Source organism: Salvia splendens, chromosome 6, assembly GCF_004379255.2.
Source record: "Salvia splendens isolate huo1 chromosome 6, SspV2, whole genome shotgun sequence".
NCBI lineage: Eukaryota > Viridiplantae > Streptophyta > Magnoliopsida > Lamiales > Lamiaceae > Salvia > Salvia splendens.
The window spans coordinates 9,005,481-9,028,917 of NC_056037.1; the positions used below are offsets into that span (position 1 = coordinate 9,005,481).

Here is a 23,437-nt window from a genome sequence, read left to right on the forward strand (position 1 = left end):
ATAATACTACTATAACCTCTCACTTTATTTTCTCTCCCTGATTTTTGTTCTCTCTCATATTTATTCATCTTCAGCTGTAAATACTTCCACCTGAGGAGTATAATAAAGTCAAGTTCTACAGTTCTTACTAATTGAATAGTTTCATCTTTATGTATCTAAATACTCAGTTTACAAGAATGTAGCACAGTTTGTATCGAATACCTAGAAACTAATCTGAATGAAATGAGTTGGATCTACATGGTAAAATTATTTATGTACCTCAATTTTCTAGAACACATTCAAAGAATAAAAAATTGATTGAATTGGTGTTCTATTCTGCGCATCTTCGAACTGGTGGACTTGAACGACATGCATAAATAAGGGCAGGACTATTGGAATAACATCTACATCAATCTGCAAGAATTTAAGGACGACATTAGCAACTAATGAACGTTTGCAAACTCGAATTGCAGAGCAAGCTTCAAATTGCACAAAAGTTTGCTACCTATCTCTTGGTCGAGATACGGAGGTTTTATTCATTTCAGCAGGGTGAATTTTGGCAGGCGTCACATGCTGATGTTACAAGAACTAGGCTTATTTTAACTGCAACAGACGGATATTGATTATTCAGAAACTAGCATCAGCAACAATATAGAAAAGAAATCAATAGACAATGTGGCTGTATAGAGATGCTATTTAGATCTAGTATGTCACGAGGGAGAATGCTACAGGATTGATTCCATGAAAATATTCTAAGATTATGCACTGAAAATAGCCAAACATTGAGGGTGACTGCAATCAACCAGGTTGGTGGCAATATCTAGGCATTGTAAAGTCATCCAGATTTTTTCTTGGAAGAGCTATACATTGGCAAAGTACTAAAAGCTAGAGAAGTGAGGTGATTACTTGGTCCGCAGCATGGTTGCACAAATCTTCTACGGCAGCACTAATACTGTGGAGAGCCATTTTCTCCACCTGTAAAATTAATTTGCAAAGCTATAGTTAATCCCAAAATTGATCGATAAAAAAAACAGGAAGCAAGTATGTATTTGATCTTTACCCCCATCACTTTTCTTTTGGCTTTGTGTCGGGTAGGAAGAAGACGAATCTCATCATTCAATTGAATGCAATGAGCAGCGTTTTCAGGTGAGATGAAGTCCACCACGATATTAACACATGACTGAAAAAGTAAAAGAGGTCAAATGGTAAGGAGATGATCTTTCTAGTTCTAGAACTTTAATTGCAAATTTCAACCATGAGAGTGTTTGGTGCCAAAAAATACCTTTATCTTTCTAACTTGATAAGGACACCCAGCAGGAATGAAGACAGCTTCTCCAGGACATTGATCAAAAGTCCATGGTTGAATATCTAAAAGCATCAAGAAAAATGTTTATCTTAGGAAGCATGCTTGAATACAAGAAAAATAAGGTACTCAAACATACATACCATACTCCTCTTTAAGTTTCAATTTATGATATGCATCAAGGAAGAAGTTCTGATCAAGAACAGGATGAACCTGTTGCATACATAAACAAAGCGATAATCCCACGGGCTTGCAATTCGCAATAAAAAAACTTCCTTTCATAATGGGAAGAAAAAAGGAAAGTAAAAGAGAAGCATACATGTTTCAGATAGTTGCATGCAGGGTTAAGCTCATTTGAATGTTTACCAAGGTACTCCAAAAGTTTTGGTACATCTTGTCGGGGAAAAATGTCCCATTGGGCACCACAACAATCAGTTCCTTGCTTATCTTCACTCGAACAAGAGCTTTCTATATCTTCCTCTTCAAAATTCTCATCAATGTCTTCAGAGTTTTCAAAACTTCCACAACAAAGAATTGATGCATCGTCATCATATTCACTGTCATCAGACATGTTTCCATTTTCAACACGTGGTGCCTGACCTTTAAGTGGCTCGCTGGAGTAAAAGGGTACATTTTCAATTCCATCAGGTGGTACTATCTTTTCACCAATGTCCTGTAATCCTGATTCACCAGTGTCTTCACTCTGCAAAGATGATTTGCCTTTCTGATCACTGGAATTACTAAATGACTGTCCACGATGGTGGTCTCGAGCCTTGTATTTTTTCATCATACTCTCGATTTTATCAATCTGTTCTGGGGACACAGGAGCATCCGTAGCATAAGCTAAAATATTTACCTGATACAAATAATGTAAGTTATATTTAGATCCATCATCAAATCAAATGTTTAGAGAATGCACATCATCGGATACATATATACACCAGCTATAGAAAAGAATGGTTTAGAGCAGGAGTACTTGTTGATGCAAGGTGCAAACAAAGAGATACAGCATATTTGACCAACTCCTACCGTATCATGTGATTCATAGCATAGTTTTGACAAATAATCAGCCGGCATAAGTTCTTCTGGACCTCCATATGAAAAATAGATACAAGGACCTAAGTCATGCTTTGAAAAATCCTTTGGCAACTTCACACTGACATTCAAAAGGCCAGACACTGGATTGACATACTCTGGAAGAGGTAAAGCACTTAAAATCTCATTGTAATGGAGAGGGAAATGCTTTTGAAACAAATGAGAAGAAAGCCATGCTTTGAACTTTAGAACTCTCTGCTGTACGCTTGCATGTGTTCTCTTCTCTAGAGATCCCATAAATATACGCTTCCGATCAATTTCCACCTGCAATAGCAGAATTGGCATTATCATAAGATGAACTAAAAAGGTATATAAATCTCAGCGTAATAAGATCCCAAAAGAAGGGAAAAGCCTATGGAGCTCCTTTTAATAATGAAGTAAATCAACACAATGTTTTGCATTTTGGAATATTATAGGCTCATGGACCTAATTGGTAGAATATAGAAAACCAATGTTAATTTCATAATTTAACAGCATGCTTACAAAGCAGAGAACTGTTAATATGTTTTTGGGTAGGTAGGTGAACAAAGAACCATCTAGAAACAGGGAAAGTGGTGCAAAATCCAGAGTGAATATAGTTTTGCCTTGTCGCTGAATGAACATTCACATCATTATGATCTATACTGCAAATTTGTCTAAATGAACCATCAGATGCAACATTAATTACTCCATGAAAGGTTATAAGTGGAAGTGGTGAAGATAGATGCAGCAGAGATAGAAAGAGGCACAGCCGCACAGTACATACCTCACACCAATCCAAACAGTTTGCCGCATTCATGCCACCTTCATGAGAAGAGCCTGAGCTCTTCTTCTCCATATACAAAGAAAACATGATAATTGGATCCCAACACAAGCTTGTATTACTCTTAAGCACATTTCGGACTATAACAGGGTGACCCTTACCCCAGTGGTTCTGGAAATGCTCAAGGGTCTCTTGATGAAGCTCCTTTACAGTTGGACTATACAGATAGTTGTTGTTAAAGCCTATTCTTTTAGATGGTTCTTTCTGCAGCTTGGGCTCACCAATACCATCATTTCTACCAGATTCATTGCACAGCGAACAGCACACAGAAGCATCTGCAGTCGGAAAGTTATGGCTATCCAGTATTTCTTCAGCTTTAACTTCCAGATCTCTAGCCCAATTAAATGGAAATATACTTCTTAGATCAAGAAGGCTGCCACCACAACCTCCAATATCTGTAGGAGGACACGGGATACTACCATCTTCACTAGTTTCCCAGTTTTGAAAGGAAATAATGGACTGACTGAGTGGCCCACCAGAGTTATGGCTTGATATAGTCTGCTTAAATTTTACGTCATCACCAGATGATAGGATTTTCCTCTTCTTACAACTTCTGAGCGTACAACTTCCAGATAAACTATGTTCAGAAAGCTCCCGGCTACAACTTAAGCAAAGATTGTACGAGCACTTTGAACAAGTCCTGTGGTAGTCGACAATTGATGTATTGCATTTGTTGCTGCACTTCAAGGTAAATCACCAGGAAACAGTCACTAAGAGAGACAATTGAGCATAAAGCATGTGTGTGTGGGTATATGAGAGCAAATAAAGAAGGGCAAAGACCATATACTGTCACTATTTGACTGCTTTTGCAATAATCTCATCACATTTTAAAATCTGACAATTTATACATAATGTTTCAGTTTTGTTGCAACAATGTCCTGAAGCCCAAAAATATCTATTTCTCTTTCGCCGGATTGTGAAAAGTTAAGTGTCGGCAGCCAATAGAAAACATTTTTGTGTCCAGATCACTTAAACACTGACCATGCGATAATATACAGTAGTATTTTATAAAATTATAGCAAAAGCGGGCAAACATTGTCACAACATATGATCATACGGTATTTGCCGAAAGGAACTTACCAGCAGAATGATGCACTAATATCAAGCTTCGTCTGTGGAATTGGAATTTCAGATTCTTCTTTCCCTATTGCAAGTATAGATTTGAGTTATGGTTAAATAGCACACTATGCTACTAGCTACCACAGGAAGAGCTCGAGTATCTCAAACCTGCAGCCTTAGATTCTTTTTCAAGCTCAATGATCTGATCATTATTGACTTTTTTCAGCACAGGAAAAAGCATGTGGATCAAATAAAGAAGAAATTCTTTCCTATGCAACTTCCTTCCACCTCCATAAGATTCCTGGAGAGAAGAGTTGTAGAAAAAGAGAATCTCAATTAATATCTTGATTCAAGAACTGTATAGATATGAAATCAGCTCCATGCCAAACCTTATTAGTATTAGGCCTGATTTTCTGTTTCAAGCAGAGCTTACAGCCACAAATTCCACGACAGGCAGGACATTCTGCCTTCACTTCTTGCTTCTCAATATGCCTAAACAAAATTTGAAAATGTAACAACCAGTTAGCCCCTATATTAAGAAGGAGGAAATTACAAATAAACTCCTATAGAAAGGAGGAAATTACAATTGATGTCAAGTGGGCTCGAACTCGGCACCTCTTACAATAATGTCTAAGCTCATTGCCGCTAGGACAAAGGCTCTGGACCAGTTAGCCCTGAGACTTAACCTCTCACATAACCCCAAATATTTCAATGTTGATCCAGACATTAATATACACAATGAACTGAGAACATTTAGTCTCACTTTTACAGTGCATCATGCTGGGAAACTCAGTCAAGTTCTTAAGAAAGTCATTAATAACATACACCACATCTAATGGTAGTGGAAAGTGGAAACATTATCGAACATTAATAAGGTACTCAGTTCAATGCAAAAAATCAAGATAGAATCTTTTTAAGCTTTATCAAGTAAACAAGCACACGATCTCTAGAAACAGAATGCAGTCAAACATAATGATAAGAGAAAGTTTAGAAGAAAAAACCTCTCTTTAATACAATCAAGGCAGAAGAACCGTTTCCTGCAAGTCAAACACTTGATCAAGCAGCGACCTTTAGTTCCCCTGCACCAGTGGCATTTCTTGATTTTCTTGGCCTTCACATTCCCCGTCAATGGAAACACCTATACCAAGCACGGAATGAGAGGCTGAACATGTAACTTTACGAACAAGAACGCACATCAAAATTATATAGTACTACTAAAAAAGGAAGCAAGAAAACAAACCTGCATTGTACTAATCGGTAAAGGTTCAATATTTTTCGAGCGAAAATGCCTCTCCAGCAACGTATTAGAATCATCTCCTATTTTCACATCCAAGCCATGATTCTCCCGAATGCTTGGCAGACTCGTATGCGAATGAGAAATCGCCATGACTCCACCAGGCAATACTCTGGTCTCATCCGCTACGGAGCTCTCCTTGAGCTCCCGCTCCTTCTTCTTCTGCACCTCTCTCTGCAGAAACACTCTGATCAATTCCAACTGCAAGTCGCCTCTCTTCAACTTCATCCGCTTCAAAGTCTCATCCAACGCCTCCGACACGCCCCTTCTCCGGCTCTTCTCCGCCGCCACCCGTGGCTTGTTGGACGATTTCGTAACCCTACGGCTGCATTCCCCGTTACTATCCTCCCTCTTCTTCCCCGCATTCCTCTCCAGCTTGAGCGAGTCTGGCACTTTCTGCTTGTTCTGGCGGTGCTTCCCTTGCAGATAGTGAATATCGCAGAGCGTCTTCCCGTCCATCGCCCGCCGCTTGCATCGCCACTGACGGCCGTCAGTCCGCTTGCAGCGGAACTCCTCCGGCACCGGATCCTTATCCCGCATTATCCCCCCCGATGATCCGAATTAGAGAAAAAAGGAGAGGTTTCGCCGTGGAAATCGAGGAAGAAGGAAATCTAGGGTTTGAGAAGGGCGAGAATTTTATTGAGAGACAAAGTAGAATTAGGAAATTTTTTGCCCCTAAAACAGACGCTTCGCTTCGGCCACACTGCCACTTTAAATACTGAGCTCTTTCTCAATTTTATGTATAAATACAATTTACTGTACGTATAGGTTTATACGCACGCACTAAAAAAATGAACTGCGCGCAGCGTAGTATTGCAATGTAGCGTAGGTTTATGTATGAATGAATACCCAATGAACAGAAACAGAGATGCGAAGTATTCTGTTTTTCTGATTTATTTTTTCGTGGTTAATAAGGTTTGATTAATTCATTGCATGCATTTTAGATTTTACTTACATCTGACAGCAATAATTTGATTTGTTTAGTATACTAAAATCTGCATTTTTTGGTAAGTAAATTGATTTGTGTTCTCTGGCTTTGTAGTGTATCTAAAAGACTAGTGTTGTGATTTTTACTGTTATTTGATGGGATTATTTTTTTTTATAGATAAATTGATTATTTTGAGATTGCGTTACAGCGGAATCGACCCGAGACTAAGTTGCGAATATTTATGACTGATTTAGGTGGTCCAAAGCTGTTAAATGAAAGTAATCTGCACAGTTGATTTTTGAATTATTGCTCCTACTATTGCTGCTTCATGCAGACGTTATAAGTTTCTTCTTCAGATTTTAGTTATTTTAGTTAGTAGTAGTACTATTTTATTGCATTTTGCTTGAGTATTTTACATACATGTATGTTGGCTCTTCTACTGAGATATTTTTGCTGTCCTTATATGGACCCATTTGTATAAAGTCAGTGGAGTAGTGGAAACATGAATCCATCTGTTTTTTTTCTGCAAAACTTCAATTCAGATTACAATTGCATTATTTTTTTTTCTTTTTTCTTGTATTATTAATCAGGTTGATTCTATAATGGAATGTGATGAAGTACCTAATTAAATGTCACACCCTCGCGTTTATATCTCTTGAGCCACTTCATTTTCTGCACATCTCCATTTTAAATTGTGTTTTGCACTATGATTCACATATGTGATGTGAGCATAGAGAACAAATATAAATAAATAAAATAATTTAATACTGTGATTGACCACACTTCGTCATTTTTATGGGCTTTCTAGATTTTAGAATGTGATGGTTTGTCAACATGTAACCCAAATTGAAACCCAATATTAGAAATCAGTAAGTCAGTAAATTAGTCAATGAGCAAAATCGATGGGTCAAGCTTAAATAATGGACCTCCAATGTTTTAGCCCATTGTAAATGGGCTTATTTACTTCTTCACGGACACAAAACGTTTGGTCGAATCAAATTCCCTAATCGTACGTTTAAATGTAGTTAATAATAAAAAATAATAAGAAACAATAAGTAGTACTAAAGCTGAATACATCAATTAATTATTTTTTTCCAAATTTATGTCTCCAAATAATAAAATAACCAATCTTAATTAGTATAGATTATTAAATGAAACATTGAACGTTAAACTCTGAACTAGTAACTATGAACTCTACTATTCTCAACATTTCTAACTTGGTACGTAATTTTTTAATTATTATTTTCTAATTTAAGTGAAAATAGTAAAGTTCCAGAGATAATGAACGAGAAAGAGTGATTTTTCTATTTTAAAAAATGTGTAATTTATTCTAAAAATGAATAGGTGGACGTGGGAAATATATAGCTATATAATTAAATTGAAATTAAAAAGAATAAAATTAATAGTGGTGCACAAGCGTTGGCGCTAAAAAATTAGACCGAGTCCAAAGTGCCAACAGTGAGTGGTAATTATGTTTCTTGTTCGATATATACGAGTGCTGGTTTGATTAAATTAATATATCCTGAATAAGTACTCCATTTATTTCTGATGTTATTGTTTGACAGGAAAAATTAAAATCAAAATTGAAAAAAAAATGATATGCTTGGTAGGTTAGATTATTTCGTAGATTAAGCTATCTTAATCTTATTTAAAAAAAATAAAAAAAATTAATAAATTATGAATCAAATAAAGGTTAATATAAGTAGAAATAATCATTTTTTCACATTAACGGTAGTATTTCCATCACCACCAAACAAAAACATGGTAGAACCAACTTTTCAATTGCCAGCACAAATAAATCTAGAGATTTTTTATGCAAGTAGCAACTTGCTTGTCTAGTTTGTTAGAACTTAGAACTAGAAGAGAGGCTTAATATATTGGCCCATAAAATGCTAGAATGTCCAATTTTTTTCCCTTTTCTTATGTTCGGGATGAATCTCCAATCTTTATGAAGGGTCTTATCATTTGCTCATGTGTGTTTGGTAACATAGTTGAGACATACTTCCCTTCAAATTTTTTTTTTCCATATAATCTTCAATTGACCACAAACAAATATGGAAAGTTGGTGTTCTATTCCATGATCAACTTGTTATCATCATGATCCTAGAGAAAACTCTTTACTATCTTATACTTGGACTCATTAAAAGATAGAGAAGTTAAGAGTGTTCACAATGGGGGAGCCGCGGGCTGCGGCTCGGTGCGCGGCCCCCCATTGCAGAGGGCCGAGAGGCGGGGCACAGGGCCAAGAGCCGAGGGCGAGCCGCGGCCCTCCACTGCAGCGGGCCGCGTTTCGCGGTTGGGCCGCCGTTTTTTTTTTAATATCGAAATTTTTTTATAAATATGAACTTTCATTTCCATTTTTTTCACTTCTTTCTATACTTCCAATCCCTATCAATAGTACGACGAAAATTTGACTCTAATTCGTAACTTTATTAAATTATGTTTATTTCCCAAATTATTAGTCTACTAAAATTTAACATAGTTAAATTAAAAATAACAATAAAAAAAGAAAACAAATTAATTTTTTTTTATAGAGGGTCATATTTGGTGACCCTTGTTAATTTTGTTACTTTACCATTGCGGACGGCCACATAAGAGCCACGAATGGTGGCCGGGCCACATTTGGTGGCCTTCAAGGGCCACCATTGTGGACACCCTAAATGTTGTTTTCATATCATTTGTTTAATAAGCAAGTCCAAAATAAAGATACGGCTAGATTATAAGTTTAAAATTAAATATTGTCAACGAAGGAGTGCAACAAGAGCTGATTTGATCCTTATATTTATATTTAATTGAGTAAGAAAGATACAATCAATCACCTCAAACAAATACAGAAAGATATGTTTTGGCGATTTATTCCACGATTAACATGTTGCAATCACTTGCCTAAAAAAGGTTGTTACGATGTTCTTGGATGCATTTAAAATAGAAAAAATCAAATGTTGCTTTCAGATCTTTTATTTCATAAGCAAATCCAAATATAAAGCTACGACCTGATTACAAGTTTACAATCTTTTAGGATTTCTTAATTAATTATTGCAACTTGTTAATAGAAATGTAAAATCCTAAAGCGGATCATCAAATAAATGAGATTTTGCATTGATACTAAGTTTGAAACATGAAATACATTGCTTAGAAAGTGCTACAACCACCATATGAAATTATGAATAGATTTCACATAAAAAGGAGTTGGTTTAAAAGGAAGTGTTGCCAATGAGCCACAACCAGTCAAGAGCAACGCCCGAAAATATACCAGCAAGAAGAAACACAACCAACAAAGACAGCAACTGCAACAAAGAAGATCAATCTAGTACTATGTTTTAGAAGCTTCATGAAATGGAAGGATGTATAGTGGCTTACCAAGAGAAGGCAGAGTGTGCTGAAGCAGAAGAGAAACATGTTTCGCTTCCTTGTGTCGATGTTGGCCTCGTTGTAAGAGAGAATCGCCATTGATCTGAGGGCGAAGGGCTGGTAGACCAGAGTCAGGACTCTGGCTGGATGGTAACTCTGCAGTTTGTTTTTGTTTGTGTTCAATTAATCATAACAAAAAAATATGGATTGTATCATTATATGTTTACTTACTGGGAAAATTTGATAGTAGTAGTCTCCAATTGTTAGCATGCTATTCCATGAAATGAGACATCCTAGTCCAAGAAACCAACACACCACCATTGCCTTAAACTTCCCCTGCTATTTGATGTATAAACAAAACAAAAAACTAAGAAGTTCATTTTTTAGTGTTGGGAAATGGTGAAAAATCAGTTTAAAGACATACCTCTATCCTGCTAGGAGTTGAGACAATGCTTGAATCTCCATTACTCATATTGGCTATTGCTATTCCTCTAAACAAATGGAGAGAGAGTGAGTTGCTGCATAGAGCAAAACAACTCAGTCATGACATATATGTCTTGTTTTTTTTCCATATTTTATCTACTCTCTCCGTACCACTTTAAGAGTCTCATTTGCGTTCGATACGTGTTTTAAGAAATGTAAAGGAAAGTTGTGAGAAAATAAAGTGGAATGTGGGTCATACTTTTATACGGAAAAAAGATAGTGAATGTAGAGCCTCTTACCATTATGGAATATTTTAACCGGAACTCCTATAGTGAGACACCCAAAAAGAGTAAATTGGACCTCCTAAAGTGGGACGAACGAAGTATTATTTTCTCGTAACACAGCTCAATTACCTAATTTCAGATTTTCCTTTTTATATATACTCTGCCTGAAAAGAAGATAAATCATTTTAAGGCGAAGGAAGGCTGTATCTTTATTTATCTTTTAAACGCATATGATGGAGACTTACATGGAGTACTAAATAAAGGACATTTTTGTGTCTAAATTTTGTTTTAAATTGGTTTATTTTTTTCAGTCATCCTTCTAAATAATCATTAGTTCACGCTCTCTAAATTAGTTAATGACAGTGATTTAGAGATATAATGACTTTATATATGGTGCTTTCTTGACTCACTCTTAAATTGCTAACTATCTAAAGGATAGACATTAGATCATCAAATCAAGGCACAAGATCATTCAACTACGAGTATCGATCCAGTGTATAAAAATGTTAATTAGGGGTACTAATGACAATTAAAAAAAATAATTATAACTAACTTTTAACAAAATATCTCGAAAGTTTAAATTATTATAACAATATCAATTTAAATTATTTTTTTACACAATATATATCAAATTAAACATAATTTTATAAAGATTCTAACGAGATCTCACTTGCATATGTTCCGATATCAAAATTTGAAATTTTTTTATTGAATCTTTGCATTTTTCAAGATGCAGTTTAATGTCAACATAGTTATCATAATATGCCAATGTAATACTTATGCAATGTCAATATGAAATTGTGTTGACATATTCAATGAATACGTATTGATATGTTTAATACGCTACATTGACATTTTGATCATAAACCCTAATTTTGATAGTTTTTTTATCTTTTAAAATTTAAATAATAATAAAATAAAATTGCACATATTAATTTATAGACCACTAGATAGGTTTGTGTTAAAATGACAACACCATTTAAGATGACATTGTACCACCAAGGACAACTGTTAGATTTAGGAGCAGATTCAATCTTAGTCTGCCATGTGACAGACTTGTTTGCCTATGTATTATAGATTGCTTGATTATCTCTGATTTCGTATTGCAGATTACTTGAAACCGTATGCTGAGTTGCTTGTCTATGTATCGCAGATTGCTTGCCCAGATTGTCATTTTAACTATGGTGTCACAATAGTGCTCTGATTTCGTATCTCATATTGCTTGGAACCATATGCCGAAATGTTTGCCTATGTATCTCATATTGCTTGCATATGTATTGCAGATTGCTTGTTACTTATTGTTACGCTGTCACTTTAAGAGTGGTGTCACCCTAACGCATCCTCACTAGATATCTACGAATCTTATAGTTTAAAATTAGTTATAGTTAATAATTAAAGGTTGGGCTAGCAATTGATCAACACTCCTTATATATCTCCTTATATATAAATTATTATTTTATTTATATTTATTAAATAATAAATTTTGTACTAGTATTAGTATATAGATATTCTTGCCCTCTTATCGATCAAGATAATAATATATTTTGAATTTTTTTATTTTAAAAAACAAATATAATCAAATTTATGTATGCAACTAATCATATATTCCAGCACTAACATATAGTAGTATTAAAGGAGTATATCTCTAGAGATTTTATATGTTGCGTATTTCTTTTCGGAATCCAATTTTGCTAGGAGTATATGTCAGTTTTCTCGCCGCCATGTTTGAATCTATTTTTTCTTCACAAGGATTTCTTTTTGTTATAATTTCATATATTAATTTTTATTTTCTTAATTGTTTTTATAGGATTGTTTTATTTTATTGCAGCCTAGTAATATATATTTTATCTTAAAGTTTTTTTTATCCTTTTGGTTATACGTCATTATGATGTTAAATTTATAATTTTTAATAAAAAAGATTTTCTAAATAAAAATTGAAATAAAAAAGGAGAAAAAGTATATGATGTGGTTTAAAAGAAATTTACTTGTTTTTCCTTTTATATTCTTATTCTTTTTATGGAATACTATATAGTAAAAATATTAAATTTAATTATCAAAACGAAATATAGGGTAAAAACATTAAATTTAATTATCCAAAATGACTAGTAAAAAGTTAATTACTTCAAGATAAAATAGTACTCCCTCCGTCCCAGTTTTAGAGTGACATTTTGTCAAAAAAGTCCGTCCCAGTTTTAGAGTTACATTTACAATTTTCCATTTTTGGACATAGAAATTTACCCTATTATTCAACAAAATTACACTCAAATGCCATTATAAACACAAAAATAAACCCAAAATAAAAAAGTCAACCTATCTCACTTTCCACCTACTCACTTCATTTATTAGAGCATCCGCAACGCGTGCCGTTGCGGTGCCTTATTTCGTTCCGGAGGAACGGAACCGCGGCGGCACGCGTTGCAGCCGCCCGTGTCGTCGCCATTCCGTGCCGGTGCCGTGCCGGGTGCCGTTCCCGCGAGACGCGGCACGACACGTTCCGCCACGCGCCGAGGCGACGTGGCGGCCTCCCATTCGACGCGTGATGCCCACTCGCTGCCCCGCGCGTGGGCGTCGTCACGGTGACGCAATAATTCGATTTTTTTTAAAAAAATCGAATTTAATAAAAAAAATATTTTTATTTATAAAAATTGTTTTTTATATTTAAAAACAATTTTTACAAATAAATGAATACTAGAAATTCGTATTAGCCCATATATATTTGATGGGCTTGCGAATTTATGAAACTCATTCTTGGTTGTCTCTCTTTTATAGAGACATCCTTGAATGTTTTTTGTTCCACTTTCGATGTGGGACAAACTCATCTTGGTTGTCTCTATTTTATAGAGACATCCTTGAATATTTTATGTTCCACTTTCGATGTGGGACAAACTCATTCTTGATTATCTCTATTTTATAGAGACATCCATGAATGTTTTATGTTCCACTTTCGATGTGGGAAAAACTCATTATTGGTTGTCTCTCTTTTATAGAGACATCCTTGAATGTTTCATGTTCCACTTTCGATGTGGGACAAACTCATTCTTGGTTGTCTCTATTTTATAGAGACATCCTTGAATGTTTTATGTTCCACTTTCGATGTGGGACAAACTTATTCTTGGTTGTCTCTATAAAATTGTATTTTAAATTATGTCAATTTTTATTTTTTTAGGATTTTAATTATGTCTTTTTCTATTTTTTTGAATTTTAAGTTGTAATGTTATTTTAATTTTATTAAAGTGTGTTTGTTTTAATTGAATTGAGTTGGAAATAAAAATAAAAAATGAAATTGAATGAATAGTAATTTAAGGAACGGTTAAGGAACGGAGGGTTGCAGGTTCCGTTCCTTAGTTAAGGAATGGAGTAAAAAAGTACAGTGGGGCCCGCAAATAGTAGTTTAAGGAACGGTTTAGGAACGGTATAGGAACAGCGTTGTGGATGGCCTTACACACTCTACCTTCTCACTTCATTAAATACACACTCCACCAATTTCTTAAAACCTGTGCCATAACTAATTGTTACTCTAAATGTGGGACGGAGGGAGTAACATATTATTGAAACTAAATTATGATAAAGGCAAAACTACAAATTAAAATGTTAAAAAGGAATGAATTCAGTAGATTTTTTTAGTATAACAAGAAAAAATAATGTCAATGAACGAAAATTCAATATGAAATTTTTCTTCACTTTTCAATTCTTGATTACTTTTCTCTATTCGATGAAAAAATCTATAATCAATAAAGAAAATCTGAAATTATTCGAAATCAATTAGTTATGAAACATAAGGAGAAAACATTTACTCTGTCCACACTTCTTTTTGACAAAATATAATATAATTATTTTCCCTTATTGTATCATCTGTTCTACTCTACTACTTTATTATCATTTCAGTCCTCTTCTTTATTTTATAAGTATTTATTAGTTCTCTAAAAATAATTTTTAAAAGCAAGTGCTCAAAAGAAACCCTTTATGGAGATATTTTAAAAATCGTTTCCATTGGTTAATCAATTGTTTATATGGAAAGATATCTTTTCCGGAAATAACTACTCCACTTATTTTGGCAAATTTGACTATAGTTGTGTATACATACCCATTTTTTAAATGGCTGTTGTTGGATTGACACTTATTTGTAGAGGAAAAGGTCAACTGTTGTTATCACATGCTTTTTAGTTTTTCATTAAAATGGGGAAATCCATATAGTAGAAAAATGCTACCCAACTATAGTCATTATTAAAGATTTTGGAATTATATAAATGTTTGTCTTTTTATAATTTAAGAACAATGCCCATTTTATGCTGGAGTAGGTAGGGTCCACCTTAAAAGCTTGGTTGCATTCTGATTTCCGAAATGTCATTTTCAAATTCTAACTTTTCAAATTGTAAGAATTAGTAAAAAATATAAAATATATCTTTAAATTCATTTTATTATGTACTATCAAAATCCATTAGAAAGAATAAAAAACTATAAAAAAAACTTACTGCTGAATTGTGTGGGTTTTTAAGCACAATTTCGCAATGTCTAAATTTTTCTATACGAAAGTAGAATTGTAAATAGGAGTGCGTTAAAATGAAAACATCTCTTAAAGTGACACTGTGACAATACGTAGCCTGCAATGCTATAAACGTATTGGATATTGCAGTCCAATTTATTAGATATTGGTGGCATGGTAAACTGCAATATTGTTGTGGTAAGACTGCAATATTCAATGAATGACACTGCAATCTGGTAATGTAAAATTAGAGATTTCCTATTTTATCCCTCCGCGTTAGACTGCAATATTCAATGAATGACACTGTAATCTGGTAATGTAAAATTAGAGATTTCCTATTTTACCCCTCCGCGTTTTACTTGATTCAGCAAATGTTGCCACATGGCAACTTGACAAGCACACGATTTTCAAATCCAATGGCCTGAAATGGTGATATGGTGTCTAAGTGTTTCATCTTAATACATCCATTTGTAAATATTCTCAAAGGTTTTTCTTTTTTACAAATATTTCAAGTGAAAATTGTATAAATCAATATTAGGCTATAGGGCAAATTAAATTTAGAAGACTTGGGTGCGATTCAAAGTGCCATAAGTAGACATACGTAACGTGAGTGAGATGGAAATAAGTTATGAATACAATTCCTCTTACACGAAATATATAAATGGTGAAACCAACCATCAACTTCAACTGTGTACAATTATAACATCAAACCAAAACGAGGCGTTTAGAAAGGGCCTTTACCGATGGCCCACAACCAGTCAAGAACAACGCCAGCAAATATACCGCCAAGAAGGAACACTACCAACAAATTCCCCAACGCGTTTTGCTCTGGTGCCTGTAATCACAAACAAAAACGTTAAAACACCAAAACAGGGACATATGTCAAGCCCTCGTGCACCACTATAACCACCTTACCTTATAGCCTCTCGGGGCAACTGTGAGGACGCAAACAGTTAGGTACCCGTTAGTCACCCCCAAGAACGACACCAAGAAAATCATCCACCCTTGATCCCCATACTTGGCCGTGAAATAGAAGCAAGGAACGAGCAAGAAACGCAACAAGCATGCTATCATAAGACCCTTTTTCGATTCCAACCTTATGCAATCGATCAGAGGAATGTACCTTGCTATCAGGTCCCAAACATTGTACATTGCTATTAGGACAAGCGCATACCTACATCCATACGTGTACCAATAAGTAACTCAAGCTCAACTCGTTTACTCTTATATGATGATCCCAGTCAATAAACAATCTTGCAATAGAGACTTACCAATCACCTAGCCCATGTTCACCCGTGTTCTCGTACAAGAAGCCAGGGAAAATTGACAGAGTGAGCACGTATATAAGGAAAAGGTCAAAACAATAACCACGGTTTTGAAGCAACAACTCCTTGTTGCTCAACCTATCCTGCTTAACATCATCTACCTGCAACAACAACAGGTCAAATCAGGTTCCATGAATTCAAATACTCCATTTTGTTACAAAATGTCTTACAGTTTCGCCATCTGCAGTCTTGATCCCAGCTGCAGCAAGATCGGCTGTAACTGTCATCGACCCTTCTGATGCTGCCTTCTTCCGGAAATGCTTCACAATAGGCAATTTCCCAAACACGAAAGTGTAGACGAATATACACAGAAACTCACAGAGCGTCGAGATTGCAAGAAACATCACTACAAAGACACAAAACCATCATCACCAACTACTTAAGACTTTACATGTTGTAACTGGTATACATATACAGAGAGAGAGAGAGAGGGACTCACTAACTCCCTTTCTAAGGCCATCCTCTTTCTTATCAAATGCTGCTTTTGTGACAAGCCTCAAGCCGGAGGTTAGGGCGCCCGAAGCAGCCACACCAGCGAAGAATGACTGCACGATCCACACAAAACATCAGCACACAAAGCAAGTTATCAAATAGAGAAGGCTAAAATGGGATTGGAGAAAGAGAGACCTGCATAAATTCAGGGCACATGAAGGATAAATCCCCAACCATTCCACCTTGAACATGAGCATCTGCAACTCCAAAAGCAGCAACAAACACGCACACGCCTATATAATTTCCAATCCCCCCTTTCCCTGATGTGGCTATATCGATCTTCATTCAATAGTCAAAACAATCATTCATTCAGTTCTAGACGAATATTGTAATTAATGGAGACTCAAATCAAATTTGAGCAACAAAAATTAAGAGCTTACCAAGAGAAGTGCAAATGTGCTTAGGCAGAAAAGGGTGTAACCAAAAATGTTTCTTTTCCTTGTATCGATCTTGGCCTCTTTGTAAGCAAGAATCACCATGGACCCGATCGCAAATGGCTGATAAACCAGAGTGAGTACTCTTGAAGGGTGGTAATCCTGCAAATTATATAAATTGATAAGTTGGCTAACAAAATCATATGGGAAAAGATAGTATAGAATTTGAGGCATAAACTTACTGGAAAAATTTTGTAGTAATAATCACTAATTGTCAGCATACTATTCCAAGATACGAGAGATCCAAGCCCAAGAAACCAACAAACCGCCGTTGCCTTGAACTTCCCCTGAAAAATTTCATCAAAAAAAAAAGTGAAATCAAGATTGAATTTTTAAGTGCTGGGAGTTAAATTTAAGGGTGAAGAATCAATTCAATAGAAACCTCAATTCTGGTAGGAATTGTGTCGATGCTAGAGACTCCATTACTCATTGCTTCTGCTCTAAACAGACTGCAGAGTGAGAGGGGGGTAAGATTATAAATTTATAAGCCTAGAATTTATACAATAGAGACTATTTTTTTACTTGAAAGAAAAAATAGGAAACTCTAATAAATAAGGAATAATTGAATCCGAGGATTCAACTTAACTGGCTGGCAAATTGAAGAATCTGAAAAGAGTTCCGATTTTTGAAAAGGAGGCTGTACTCTAAATACCGAAATTAAATTAGGATTCTGAATCAATAAATGAGAACAATATACTATCCTTTTCATTGATTCCGTTTTCCCATTATATGACGGAATCATTAATTAGTTTTTCTTGATTATCACATATATATTTCTTTATAAGATGTATTCACATCATCATAAAGAAATACTGTAACAGAAAGAAAAGGACCCGTTTAGAGGTATCGATGGAAAGTAATAAATAAATAGATAAAAAGCAATGTGTATAAGGAATCTGAATAAATGCATATGGACGAAATGCGCTGTTAATGTATTAATTATTCTACAATCTTTTAAAGTTTAAGGTCAATGATTTGGCGGGTTGTTCGACGGCGTTGACTTATTTTTGCTCGTATGTTCATACTCAAGTGGTGGAAGCAGAAAATATATATTGGCATTTTCATTGCGTCTAATTTTTATATAATCAAATAAATATATAGTACATATTCAAATAATATTTAATAATATAAAAAATCGTGTTAATAATGTACTAGTATAGATGTAATCCTTGTTACAGGTGAATAGGTATCGAAGAAGTCATGTCCTTCCTTTTGTTTAAAACCCTTTACTACTAGTCGGGCTTTAAATTTATCCACTGTTCCATCGGCCTTAAATTTCCTTTTAAGTACACATTTGCAACTGATGGGGTACGAACTAAACCCTAATGGCAAGCCCAATAACAGTGACGGCCCATCAGCCCAGAGCCCAAGAAAGAGTATCTGTTCGGCACCAAAGAGTTCGGACTCAGCCTACAGCTCGGTAAAAGCCGACCAGTCAAGCTCTCCTCTCAGATCGGCAAGAGCTGATCGGTAAAGTCCAGCAGTTCGGTCTCAGCATTCGACCGAACTAGGAGTTAGTGGACTCATGAAAGGCCTCCACGACCTCCACTATACCCACGATCTATTTAGTGGTACGAAGCAGTTATTGAGCAGTTATTGCTCACCCACGATCTTGTTAGTGGGGCTGCAAACCACGATCCTAGTTCAATGTACAAATAGAACTTAGATCAGGTAGAAGGTTGAGCTCTCTAGAGATAAAATATCATATAGCAAGTCTGTGTTGTAGGCTGTAATCCCAGATCAAGCAATACAATCTTGCCCTCCCTTCTTCCCGTGGACGTAGATTTACTTCAGTAAATCGAACCACGTAAATTCATTGTGTCGTAGTCTTTATTCTCTACCAGCATTTACTAACATCAAAAATTCGCGGATTCATCACTGGCGCCGTCTGTGGGAAACAGAGAACAAAATTTGTGATAAAGCGAATTTTTGATCCATTTTTTCCACCCAAAAAATGCATACCAGATCGCAGAGTACCCGTATTCCTGCCCGTGAGAACCAGGAGGAAGCCAATCCATCCCATAGGTCTGGAAAACAGCCTAGGGATAAATCCACCACCAGTTCTCATGGCGAAGGAACAAGCCGCTCCAAAAATCGTCCCACTGAGTCTTCCCAGCAGCCCGATTTGAATGAGGCTGTCAAGCAGTTTTTGGCGGCGAAGCAGGAGGAATTCTTAACCTTCCTGCAAAAAAGCCAAAAGCAGCCGGAGACGAAAACGGCGGATTCTCCTTCTCCCTCCGCACAAGAAAGTCACTACCGCAGTAGTGTCGCATCTCCTAGGAGAAAGAATCCCCGTCCCCAACATGTTCCAGTTCCTCCTCGGTACCGGAATCACAGGAGAACTCAATCTCCTCCATACCGACGAGATATCGGATTCGCCGTGTACGGAGCACTGAAGACTCCGTTCTCGGACGACATCACCCGAACTCCCCTACCACAGAACTACCGAACTCCGTCGATGACTTACGACGGGCTCGTGGACCCTCACGATTTCTTGGGGCGCTATCAATATAACATGGCGAACCAGGGTCTCAACGAGGTCCACATGTGCAAGCTGTTTCCCGAGCTGCTCATCGGGAACGCGAGAAGGTGGTTCGATAGCCTCCCCCAGGGCAGCATCAGATCTTACCGAGATCTAATGGATGCCTTCCACAGGAGGTTCTTTCAGAAAGCGGAAGCCCGAATCACTTCGGCTCAGCTGCTTTCCATTCGTCAAGGTCGCGACGAAAAAATCAGCGACTTTATGACAAGATTCCACAAGGAATGCCTGCAAGTAGACGATCTCAACGATCTGCTTGTCATCTCGGCATTCCAAAATGGAATCCTGCCCGGAGCTCTCTAGAGATAAAATATCATATAGCAAGTCTGTGTTGTAAGCTGTAATCCCAGATCAAGCAATACAATCTTGCCCTCCCTTCTTCCCGTGGACGTAGATTTACTTCAGTAAATCGAACCACGTAAATTCATTGTGTCGTAGTCTTTATTCTCTACCAGCATTTACTAACATCAAAAATTCGCGGATTCATCAGCAACCTAGAGGTTTCGCACCTTCAGGTAGATCTACCAACACCCAAGTGTGGTTTAGCAAAATTGAATCAATTTCGCTTTGAACAGCTTTTCTCCAATGCAGCCCGTCTGGGCCAGAAAAGGCTACTTTTATCGATGTTGGTTCTTCATCCAACATGAAAGCAATGTAGTCAGGACCAAATGTTTTTGGTGTTCTGACTCTATTACCACGTCTTAGTACTGTATCTTTTGGATCGGGCCTTGCACGCTTGCGCGATTCAGGTTCCTCATCCGCTGATTTAGAACTAGTGGTTTCACCCTCCACTGGTTTAGAACTAGTGGCTTCTTCCTCAATTCTTGTCTCAGAATTGGTTACGACTTTTTCTTTGTCTTTGCAAAGAAAAGTATTTTCGAGAAATACGGAATTCCTTGACTCAATTGTTGTCCCTACTGTTATAGTCGATATTTCAGATTTGTGAACAACAAATCGATATGCACTACTGTTAAGTGCATATCCAACGAAGATGCAATCAACCGTTTTAGGTCCGATTGTAACTTCTTTGGGCGGAGGAACCATCACCTTTGCCAAACACCCCCACACTTTGAGGTATTTGTAGGATGGCTTCCTTCCCTTCCACAACTCATAAGGAGTAACATCTTTTCCTTTGAGGGGGATCTTATTCAAGATATAGTTGGCTATCAAAACAGCTTCCCCCCACATGTTATGTGGTAATCCTGAAGTTAGAAGCAGTGCATTCATCATCTCTTTTAGAGTTCGATTTTTGCGTTCTGCAACACCATTAGATTGTGGTGAATATGGAGCAGTTGTTTGATGAATTATACCACTTGCGTTGCATAACTCCTCAAACGGGGCTACATATTCGCCTCCTCTATCGCTTCGAATCATTTTGATTTTACAACCAAGTTGATTCTCAACCTCGTTCTTATAATTTTTGAACGCTTCTATTGCTTCATCTTTACTTCTTAAAAGATAAATGTAGCAATACCTTGTGCAATCATCTATGAAAGTGATAAAGTACTTTTTACCACCTCTAGTTTGCACCATCTTTAAATCACATACATCCGTGTGAATTAATTCAAGGGGTTTTGTGCTTCGTTCAACCGAATGAAACGGCAACTTAGTCATTTTTGCTTCAAGACAAATTTCACATTTATCTTGATTATCTACTTCATTAGCCTTTAGTAAATCTAAATTCACTAATCTTTTAATGGCTTTTGAATTTACATGTCCCAATCTACAATGCCACAAATTTGAAGACTCGGTCAAATAAGAGGAAGTAGATGCTTTATTATTATTAGCCAATGGCTTTGGAACACGCAGTGTTGCTACACTAAGCTTGAAAAGTCCGTCGGTTACATAACCTTTTCCGAGGGACTTCCCAAACTTATACAATGCAAACCTATCGGATTCAAATACAAGTTTAAAACCCTTATTCACTAGTATTGATCCTGAAACTAGGTTCTTCCGGATGTCCGGAACGTGCAACGCATCCTTCAAGGTGATTGAGACGCCAGACGTCATCTTGAGGATTACATCACCAACTCCGAGGACTTCAGACGAGGCATGATTCCACATGTTTATCTTTCTCCCTTCAACGTTGTTGTAGGTGGAGAACATACTCCTATCTGCGCAAACATGTGCAGTAGCGCCGGTATCAATATACCAGCCACCCTTGTTGTTGTTAACAAGGTTGACCTCTTCAGTGACCACACCAATGAGGTCGTTTTCATCCCAGTCCTTGAACTCCTTCTCAACGACGTGGGCATCCGGCTTCTTCTTCTTGCTGCGGCAGTCTTTTGCAAAGTGGCCTGGTTTGCCACACTTGTAGCAGTCGCCTTCAAACTTCTTAGAAGGCTGCTTTTCCTTCCCTTTGTCATTTGGACAGTTTGGGCGAGGGCGTTTGTTAGAGGGACCGCCCCGCTCCAACAGATTGGCTTTGGCTTCAAGTGGGGTGAAGCCTTTAGCCTTTTGATCACTTTTGCGCACATCGGCCTCAATGCACAACTTCACGAACAAGTCTTCAAGGGTCATCTGCTTTCGTTTGTGCTTGAGATAACTCTTGAAGTCCTTCAAATGAGAGGAAGTTTGTCAATGATCGTGCACCTTAGGAACTTATCGGGCAAGGTCATCCCTTCAGCCACTAAGGAGTGGATGATCATTTGGAGCTCTTGGACTTGCTCCATGATGGGTCGAGAGTCGACCATCTTGTAGTCCATAAACTTGGACGCTACAACACGTTCAGTCCCTGCAGCATTATCAATGCTATGTTTCTTTTCTAGGCTTTCCCACATTTGTTTAGATGTGGTTACATTGGAGTATACATTGTACAAACTATCATCTAAAGCACTTAGAATGAAATTTTTACAAATGTAATCTCCTTTCCTCCAAGCTTCATAATCTGTCATGACTTCGAACCTAGTCTCTTGGTCGCTTGGTGCGGGCGGCTCGGTTACTGTTTCGTTTTTGCATTTGTAATCTCATTCTAGTTCAGTTTCCTCTTTTGTATTCCTTCTTTTGGGTTGTATTACGCCCGACTTTTATCTCTTGTAATCCCTAGAAACCAACAATCGCAAGACGAGATACGCCCCGGTAGTGCTCTTCGGTTTGTCGTGTCGTCCCCAAAGGTAAAACGGCTACGTCTCTATTGATGCAACACCGCAATCAGCAGAGCTCCGGCGAACTGGATGGATGAGAGGGCAGAGCTTCGACAGAAAGACAATGCAGAGAGGGAGAGAGCTTATGCTGTAATGCTTGTGAATAATGTAGTCGCTAATGCAATGGAATGGCTAGCCTATTTATAGGCCGAGCCACCATGCAGGGTCAACCAAGCCATGAAGGCTCATCATGGCAGATCCGTAACCGCCGACGGCTACGAGCGTGTGGCAGGAGTGTGCCATCCGTGTGTGGAGCGTGTGGATTTCTCACGTGGCAGCCGTGACTCTAAGATCCAAGTCCAAGTCCAAGTCCAAGTCCAAGTCCGAGATCGGGATTGGGATCGGGCCTGAGGCCCGCGAGCACGGGCACGGGCACGGGCACGGGCTCGGGCGGGCGGCGGCGGCGCGCGCGTGTGCGTGCGTGTGGGCTCTTTCACCCATCTTGGTCCACTATAATTATTAAGTAACATAAAGTCACTTAATTTATACACATTAAAAGATGT

General features: G+C 37.2%; 3 protein-coding genes across 5 annotated transcripts; all 3 read right to left on the minus strand.

The window, feature by feature from the left end:
• Nucleotides 1-121: 121 nt before the first annotated feature.
• LOC121809575 (lysine-specific demethylase JMJ25-like) lies at nucleotides 122-6,224 on the minus strand. The gene is made up of 14 exons (XM_042210286.1): nucleotides 5,479-6,224; nucleotides 5,240-5,376; nucleotides 4,628-4,730; nucleotides 4,407-4,539; nucleotides 4,260-4,323; nucleotides 3,123-3,855; nucleotides 2,312-2,641; nucleotides 1,602-2,138; nucleotides 1,426-1,495; nucleotides 1,262-1,347; nucleotides 1,040-1,159; nucleotides 886-954; nucleotides 485-582; nucleotides 122-393 (listed from the first exon to the last, which is right to left on the minus strand). Exons 1-13 carry the CDS (start codon nucleotides 6,070-6,072, stop codon nucleotides 574-576), a joined length of 2,985 nt encoding a protein of 994 aa, XP_042066220.1. The 5' UTR covers nucleotides 6,073-6,224; the 3' UTR covers nucleotides 122-393; nucleotides 485-573.
• Nucleotides 6,225-9,546: 3,322 nt separating this feature from the next.
• LOC121807778 (equilibrative nucleotide transporter 3-like) lies at nucleotides 9,547-10,334 on the minus strand. Of its 3 annotated transcripts, XM_042208089.1 has the most exons (4): nucleotides 10,236-10,327; nucleotides 10,043-10,150; nucleotides 9,821-9,967; nucleotides 9,547-9,747 (listed from the first exon to the last, which is right to left on the minus strand). In XM_042208089.1, the coding sequence occupies exons 1-4, from the start codon at nucleotides 10,281-10,283 to the stop codon at nucleotides 9,655-9,657; spliced, it is 396 nt and encodes a 131-aa protein (XP_042064023.1). In that variant the 5' UTR covers nucleotides 10,284-10,327; the 3' UTR covers nucleotides 9,547-9,654. The 3 variants fall into 3 exon arrangements, with proteins under 3 accessions (XP_042064023.1, XP_042064022.1, XP_042064021.1); XM_042208088.1 differs by having other exon boundaries at nucleotides 9,547-9,967; nucleotides 10,043-10,147; nucleotides 10,236-10,334; XM_042208087.1 differs by having other exon boundaries at nucleotides 9,547-9,967.
• A 5,265-nt stretch (nucleotides 10,335-15,599) lies between these two features.
• On the minus strand, nucleotides 15,600-17,965 carry LOC121806526 (equilibrative nucleotide transporter 3-like). Its single transcript, XM_042206591.1, has 10 exons — nucleotides 17,839-17,965; nucleotides 17,635-17,701; nucleotides 17,435-17,539; nucleotides 17,199-17,354; nucleotides 16,954-17,097; nucleotides 16,766-16,871; nucleotides 16,497-16,672; nucleotides 16,273-16,427; nucleotides 15,917-16,175; nucleotides 15,600-15,836 (listed from the first exon to the last, which is right to left on the minus strand). The coding sequence occupies exons 2-10, from the start codon at nucleotides 17,680-17,682 to the stop codon at nucleotides 15,726-15,728; spliced, it is 1,260 nt and encodes a 419-aa protein (XP_042062525.1). The 5' UTR covers nucleotides 17,683-17,701; nucleotides 17,839-17,965; the 3' UTR covers nucleotides 15,600-15,725.
• Between the last annotated feature and the right edge of the window lie 5,472 nt (nucleotides 17,966-23,437).